This window comes from Saccostrea cucullata, unplaced genomic scaffold (genome assembly GCF_032062105.1).
Source record: "Saccostrea cucullata isolate Sc308-1 unplaced genomic scaffold, CSIRO_AGI_Scuc_v1 ctg20259, whole genome shotgun sequence".
NCBI classification, from domain to species: domain Eukaryota; kingdom Metazoa; phylum Mollusca; class Bivalvia; order Ostreida; family Ostreidae; genus Saccostrea; species Saccostrea cuccullata.
In genome coordinates, this window is record NW_026937921.1 from 1 (window position 1) to 8,135 (window position 8,135).

General features: G+C 34.7%; 1 protein-coding gene across 3 annotated transcripts; it reads right to left on the bottom strand.

Moving 5' to 3' along the window:
• Positions 1-120: 120 nt before the first annotated feature.
• LOC134249072 (myelin transcription factor 1-like protein) lies at positions 121-7,046 on the bottom strand. 3 transcript variants are annotated; one of them, XM_062731434.1, is made up of 8 exons: positions 6,833-7,046; positions 5,496-5,543; positions 5,138-5,278; positions 4,806-4,979; positions 2,421-2,618; positions 1,646-1,775; positions 538-587; positions 121-351 (listed from the first exon to the last, which is right to left on the bottom strand). In XM_062731434.1, exons 1-8 carry the CDS (start codon positions 6,845-6,847, stop codon positions 187-189), a joined length of 921 nt encoding a protein of 306 aa, XP_062587418.1. In that variant the 5' UTR covers positions 6,848-7,046; the 3' UTR covers positions 121-186. The 3 variants fall into 3 exon arrangements, with proteins under 3 accessions (XP_062587418.1, XP_062587417.1, XP_062587416.1); XM_062731433.1 differs by lacking the exon at positions 538-587 and adding an exon at positions 1,526-1,575 and having other exon boundaries at positions 123-351; XM_062731432.1 differs by lacking the exon at positions 538-587 and having other exon boundaries at positions 134-351; positions 1,596-1,775; positions 6,833-7,042.
• Between the last annotated feature and the right edge of the window lie 1,089 nt (positions 7,047-8,135).

The following is an 8,135-nucleotide window of genomic DNA, read 5'->3' on the forward strand; positions in this document are numbered from 1 at the left end:
GGACATATCACACTTTGAAATAGGAACCTCTCTTTTAAAACTTACTTTTTCAGTATTAATGTAATCATATCCTCTTGTCAGTATTAAATTTGGCTGCTATGAATTAATATTTTGTTTTAATTTCCCGTCCTTTAACAGTCTGATGAAAACTCCATGTTTGGCTACCTTCAATTCTGCTAGATTAGATCAAATTCTAGTCCCTTTGAGGGATAAATTTATTATCATTTTCCTGATAAATACTTGAAATATAATAAATACCTCAAGAAACAGAATGTTAACCACTGGAGGTTTATGCTCCTTAGTTTCTCCATCCATTGCATCATGAAAAATTTCCTCTTCTTTCTCCTCTTCCTGTTAATGGAACATGAATACTAATTATAAACAAACAAAACAAAATGCTCGACAAAATTACTAATTTTAGCATTGCATTGTACATTGCTTTACAAGAATCAAACAAAATAATTCTAACTTCAAAGGTCATGAAGATTTTTCTCTATTATAGTAACATATCATATCCATTTGTTTCTTCTTGTTTACCTGATTGTCCTCCGTCTTCATTGTTTGGCCCTCGGTGTCTGGGTTTCTACCTGTTTACCTGATTGTTTACCTGATTGTTTCCACCTCTTTACCTGATTGTTTACCTGATTGTTTCCCTCTGTTTACCTGATTGTTTCCACCTGTTTACCTGATTGTTTACCTGATTGTTTACCTGATTGTCCTTCGTCTTCAGTGTTTGTCCCTCGGTGTCTGGGATTCCATCTGTTTACCTGATTGTTTATCTGATTGTTTCCACCTCTTTACCTGATTGTTTACCTGATTGTTTCCCTCTGTTTACCTGATTGTTTCCACCTGTTTACCTGATTGTTTACCTGATTTTCCTCCGTCTTCAGTGTTTGTCCCTCGGTGTCTGGGATTCCATCTGTTTACCTGATTGTTTACCTGATTGTTTCCCTCTGTTTACCTGATTGTTTCCCTCTGTTTACCTGATTGTTTACCTGAATGTCCTCCGTCTTCAGTGTTTGGTCCTCGGTGTCTGGGTTTCCACTTGTTTACCTGATTGTTTCCCTCTGTTTACCTGATTGTTTACCTGATTGTTTCCCTCTTTTTACCTGATTGTTTCCCTCTGTTTATCTGATTGTTTCCCTCTGTGTACCTGATTGTTTCCCTCTGTTTACCTGATTGTTTTCCTCTGTTTACCTGATTGTTTCCCTCTGTGTACCTGATTGTTAACCTGATTGTTTCCCTCTGTTTACCTGATTGTTTCCCTCTGTGTACCTGATTGTTTCCCTCTGTTTACCTGATTGTTTCCCTCTGTTTACCTGATGGTTTACCTGATTGTTTCCCTCTGTTTACCTGATTGTTTACCTCTGTTTACCTGATTGTTTACCTGATTGTTTCCACCTGTTTACCTGATTGTTTCCCTGATTGTCTTCCGTCTTCAGTGTTTGGTCCTCGGTGTCTGGGTTTCCACCTGTTTACCTGATTGTTTCCCTCTGTTTACCTTATTGTTTACCTGATTGTTTACCTGATTTTCCTCCGTCTTCAGTGTTTGGTCCTCGGTGTCTGGGTTTCCACCTGTTTACCTGATTGTTTACCTGATTGTCCTCCATTTTCAGTGTTTGGTCCTCGGTATCTGGGATTTCACCTGGAGGTAAAGTCTCTGATAACTCGTCCCGATCCTCAGAATCTTCTGGTGTTGGTTCTTCTAATTCCTCATCATCTTTTGCTGTCAATTCATCAGGGATAAAAACCTGATCTACATCGGCAAATAATACCTTTAAAATAAGAATTTGGAAAATGTTCATCTGTTGTCTCTGTCACACACAAAAAATAAAACAAAAGAGTGGTGGACATCAACGCTCACCTGGGAAATCCAGCCTCTTCTGATTTTTATCAAAAGATTGATCTGAATTGTTTTTTAATCAAATGAAAATTATTTTGCTATATATTGACTTGAATCAATACATATTGAAGATGTTTCAACCAGCAGATATTCATCTAAATATATTTTTTGACTGCCCCTTTTCACATAAAGAGAACAAATCAACATAAGGGCTGGACATGTGAAAATTTTATCATAAGACTCTGGGAGTATGTCTCTTGGAATGTTTAGAATAATGTTTGCAAGAATTTGCCTTTTGGGTGCTAATTTGGGTTTATTTCTAGACATTTCATAAAGTGATTGTTTTAATGTCAATTGTATGTTTAATTTGATATTTCTCAAACCTTACAAGGGAATTCTGATATTTTTTTAAAGAGTAAAAGATACCTTTTACCGGTAGTTAAAATATCATTGATTTTGATTTGCATGGCGTTGTTTTTTTATGCATTGATTTTAAGAAGGTGTTTTCAATCACTGATTGAATCAGGGGACTTTCCTCTTTGTAGGCAATAGATACACTTTTTTATTAATTGCTTACCTCATATTTTTTCGGTGTCAATGATTGGTCTTCGGTTTCTAGGTTTTCAGAGTTAGGCACAGACTTCTTGTTTTCTTCTCTTTCGTCAAATGTTTCTTCTTTGTCAGATTTCACCACTTCTGGTTTTTCTGGACTCTCAAATTCTTTTGCCTTCACTTCCACTGGGATGAAAACATGATCTTTATCGGCGGTAAAAACCTTTAAATAGAAGTTGGAAAAATCTTCATCCATGGACAATAAAAGTCGGATGGTTTAATTACCAAGACCCAAAAATTTTATGAGATAAACACATCCGAGCATAGCGCAGTGTTAAAAAAAACCCAAAACACGAATTTGTCCTATCTACAATATTGACAAGAAGTTTCTAAATGCTTACTTTAACTGTATTATATTGAAACTAACTACCATGCTTAGGTGGAAAACCCCTGAGTTTTTTTTTCATTCCTATAAACGATGGTATAGCAGAAAATTTTATCTTTGTGTTTGTATTACATTTTATTTATATTATTTTTTTTTTTTTCGAAAAATCATTTTTATTGTTCTCTTTTTTTCTTGTCCAGCCTAAAAGGTAAAATTTATCCCTAGAAGAGGCGTTTTTTTTTTTACTTTTACTCATCAACCATGATACACTGTTACATTTGGAAAAAAACAACCTCTTTTTGCTTACAAATTAGATACGAGGGTTGTCCTAAGCGGCGCACAGAGATGTAACAAAATGTTTTGGATATGGTTTTTATACATTAGGAGACAGGGAAAAAAGAGTACAAATGTGACAGTACACGTTAAATGAAGTTATTTTTAAATGGCATGAGATTCAATGAGAGTGTTTCCTTTATACCGAAACTAGTTAAAGCATGTAAGAAGTGAAGTACTGTTTGTTAAGAGCCTTTCACAACTGGCGCACGAGCAAAAGCGACCGATAATCTTTGATTTGGATCGTAAACTGTTGCTGAAATAATCGCATATGGAAAAAGTATTCATACGAAATTCGCATGATCTAAAGCGACCGTTGTGCTTTAAATCTTTCGATATATCTTGCGTCCATATGCGACTGTTGTACAATGAAAGCGAGTGTTGTAAGATAATGCAAAAGGATCGCACGAGTGATCAGGTGATCGAACGATTGAACGTGCACCAATGCGACTGGACGTAAGGCGATCGTGCAATCATGGGTTTCATGGTACGAATGATCGTGCGAGTGAGATATTTTCTACCCGTTTCCGACCCTCGTTAGTCGAATGCAAGAGATGTGTTTCAAAAAGATGACAAAAGCTACAGGTAAAGCAAAGGTAAACCATAGAAAGAAGGCCCAGGAGGAGGAGGCCCAGGACCTGCCGCAGCAGCCGAGCCCTGATCATAATCCGCCTGAGCTTGTATTGGTGAAGCAGCATTCATGGTCAATTGTGGTCTGAAACAGAGATGCTTATACAGGACAGGGTTTACATATACTAGTGGCAAAGCATGGGAAATTGAAGCTGATAAATCGTGCATAGTAAACCGTTGTAAGATTACATGAGACATGTTGAGCAACAGTCTCATGGTCGCACAACACACGCATATACAGCTGCGATTCATCTTCCGACCTTTAAAAATCGTGCAACACTCTTGCGAGTACACAAAACGTTGTAAGATGGTCGTGCTAATATTCGTGCGTTGAATTGCGGTAAATGTGGATCGCATTTGGTCGCGTCTGAATAGTGTGCATGTCGACTATTTTGAGGAGACTTGATGCGACCAATAAAACGCATGCAACGAATGCGAAATATCGTGCAACGTATGCGAGAGCTCGGCGAGAGCTCGTACGAAGCTAAAATTTCTCGATCGCAAAGTATTGTAAAGTGCTCGTGCGCGAATTGTGAAAGGGCCTTTAAACGCACACAATGGGAACCAATCTGGGCCACAAACGACGTCACTCAACGTGTATTATCTGCTGCCTACAGTGTAAGGCGTTGATTTTCGACTAAATTTCGACTGAAATTTGAATCTGCAAAAAAAAAAAAAAAAAAAAAAAAAAAAAAAACAACAGAAGTGAATTGAAATAAGTTCCTTAGACAAGAGTGGCCTTTCACTTTAAAATTAGTATAAAAAAAAATATTGAATGTTAACAGACGCGCGTGAAGCAGAAAAAGAGATCATAAGATTATAAGAGACGTAAATTACGGTTGCTTGCGCCGATGTACACTTGCATGCATTCTTCATTTTTTCATAATTTTCTTATTAAATGTGAAATCACAATGAAACTTGAAATGAATGATCATAAAATGTTACTTTTTGCTATGACAAGGACAGAAATTTAATCTAGCAAAGAGAAACTAAACTGTTTTCCCTGTCTACGACTTTTCCGGACAACCCCCGTAGATATTTTAAAAAATGATCGATGGGTACCTTTTTCTTTGGCTCCGTCTGGATAGGCGTCAATCCAATGAATTCCGACATGGCTTTTTTCCACTTGGTATAAGCACATCTTTTGGAGACAATATTTAAAACATCGTAGAGGGTTGGTGCTTGACTTCTTCTCTCGATGTCAAAAAGATTTCGTTCGTAATGAGGTCTAGTTTTCTGTATGGAGAGAAAAGTACAGATAATGTGTTGTAAAATTAATTTTCTGAATAAAAAATCGTATGAAATAGAGAAACCACGCATTTCCACCAAGATTTTTATTTCAATTTGTTTGTATAAAAATATCAGTTAGAAGCTACATGTAAGTAAGACAATACCGAATACTCGGGCCTCTTGGCTTTCTGCAGAAGAACTCGATATTCTCTCTCTGCTTCCTCCAAATCATTGTCCAACTTAAGTTCCTCTTTATAGCGTTTACAATTCTCCAGAAAATCAGGAATGGGTTTCAAATGTGGATTCTAAGAAGTAATCCATCAGTAGTTCTAATTAACTTTTATCGTCCATTCTTTCATTATTTTGATTATAAAATATCAACTTTTAGCGTATGCAAATATATCTGTATTTATTACTTGGTAAGCAATAAATGAGTTTATGTATTCGATATTTTTTACGTAAATTTTATTGTTTATATATAGAGAGTCAATGTTAAAACAAATAAACAAACCCCGGAACTACCTCAATAAACAGGACATGAACTTGAAACTCTCCTTCTTCCTTCATTTCCTGTAAAATCAATTATACAATTTCAAACACATATCAAACACAAATAAAATATACACAACTGGCAAAAGCTGTTATTATTGTCCATTTTTATACACTGAATTAACGACGGATTTTTCCGTTATTTCCCGATCATGACAAGGAGCATACAGCGGGTGTGACCGGTCGGCAGGGAATGCTCACTCCTCCATGGCACCTGATCCCACCTCTGATGTTTCGGAGCTCTGTTCTAATTTTGTATTTTTTATGGACTTTGATATTGAATACTGTTTGTTATCTCCATATCCGCACAGAGAAAAGTTTACATTAAGGACTCTCTCTCTCTCTCTCTCTCTCTCTCAAAAGGATGGGAACTATTTCCTTCTCTTATCTTTATTATAACATAAATTTTTAAAACAGACTTGTGAATAAATACGTTGTTTTCGGGTCTTCGTGATACAAAATAAGATAAAATAAGATGATAAAAAATAAAACTGGGGAAAAAATCGCAAATCTTTAGCCACATTAGACGTGACACTAAAATAAACACATGTACCGGTATTTTTTCTCAAATATCTGCTACCTGTACATTATCGGAACGTAATCTTTATTTGTTTTGAGAGACGTGCACATTGGTTTATCTCTAGAGTGTGCAATGCTCAGGGAAAACCTTTTATTTATTTATTTTTATTTTTTGCAAATATTTGAAGCAAATTTAAATTTCTAAATTCACACAAAAGTTTAAACACTCCATAATGATCCGCCAGCCTAGTAAAAAAAACCTATTTTTATATGACCTGGTCGACATTTAATTCTCTGAAATTTAAATTAAGGTCAGCAATACAATACTGAAGAATAAGTCGACCAAAATACCATTGACTATATAGTTACGTCTAAAGTGGTGGAAATTTCTGACGAACTTCCTTACGGTTATTTTGTGAACTTTATATGGAGTGAAATCGATTATATTTATATTTTAGATAAAGCACTTTCGTTTTGAACAATAACAGATATATAAAAAATTTAAAGTTTATTATATTATGATTTAACAACCCATAATGCATTTTACATACTCTGATATTCTCACAATAATTACAATAAATGATCTCTGATCGAAATAGAATAAATAAAATTTAAACTTGGAGACGCATTATTTTATAGATCATTGATATCGACCTATAGATAACTATCACTGCCGAAGCTGGAAAGTAGAAAATTAAATACATTGTCACATTTTTTGCACGTTTTGTTCATGAGTATTGTTACTACTATAACTACTTGATTTAATTAATAACATAAACAAAACATTCTACCTTAGTTCCGCTCATTCTGGGTTTCTTTCCTGAAACGAACAAACCGAAAGAAGAAATTTACAAGTTTACCGACGGAGCATTAGTCCTGCAAAAAAATATAATGGGTACGGCTTAACGATGCATAAAGAACCTTGAATTTCCAGTCTGTCTAGTCCTTTGCATGTCTTGATTTGCAAGTGTAAATGGTATTTTCTCTGTTTGTGTTGATGCTAAATTTGCAGGTTACCGGACTTGTGCAATAAAAAGGAAATCCTGATATTATTCATTCCCCTAACGCTGCTCCATACAATTTATAGTGACTTCCTTGTTGTAAAATTTATGAGAGTTACCTACCTTTGATCGCAATAGAAAAATCTAGAATGTAAATCAGCTGTTTTTCAATAAACGTGAAGATGTCTTGATAGGTATTATTTTTAAAATATTTAAATAACACAGACGATAGTGAGCTAGCCTAATGAATTATGATTAGCATTTTAAATATCTGCTTTCTTTAAAGTATCTACAGTATATGATAATCTACCAAATAATTAATTTTATTAAAAACATACTGCACACAACAAAGTAATTATTTAAATTCTCAGTATGTAACCGTTCTTGTCATAAATAGGAATATTTTTTATTCGACAAGAATTTTCACAAATTTAACATTTTCAAAGCTTATTGTGTATGGTATAAAAATACATTAAAATCCGAGAGTTGAACAGAAAGGAACTTGCAGAAGTTTAATCTTATGTCGCATCAAACAGGAAGGTTTGAATACGTCAACGATGTTGTCGAACTTATTATTTTAAGTCCAATAGTCAATTAAATATATACTAATGCTACAAGATAACTAACTTAAACTTACATTGTATCTGTTTTTGTAAAATGAATGTACTTTATTTTTATTTTCAATAAAAAGGTCATTCTGCAGAACTTTACGTGTATCAGAATATCGACCACGAACGTATAGTTACTGAATTGCCTTTAAAATGAGGAGAGAGGGCAGCCAGAAAAAAAAAACTTTGACAAAAAATGTTGAAATCCTATATTTGGAATAGAGGGTGTCAAAGTTCTACCGTCTTTGACAACTAGATTTCACACATACTTTACCGAATTATTCTGATTTGACTCTAATGCAACAAATTAAAAAATGTGGGAGGGGGATAACAAATCTTTCTTTGAAAAATTAAAAGTGTACAGCCCCCCACCTCCCCCACCCGACATAACATGCCTTTAGGCTCAGAACAAATTGAAATGTAATCGTAAAAAGTTGGAACAAAAATATGCACCAATATTCAAATTTGAAGCAAAGCAAAAACGG

Coding starts and splice junctions, on each gene's coding strand:
- LOC134249072 (XM_062731434.1), bottom strand. Junction 2,619..4,805: donor AGACGGAGCCAAAGAAAAAG/GTACCCATCGAT, acceptor TTCTATTTAAAG/GTTTTTACCGCCGATAAAGA. Junction 1,776..2,420: donor TGACACCGAAAAAATATGAG/GTAAGCAATTAA, acceptor CTTATTTTAAAG/GTATTATTTGCCGATGTAGA.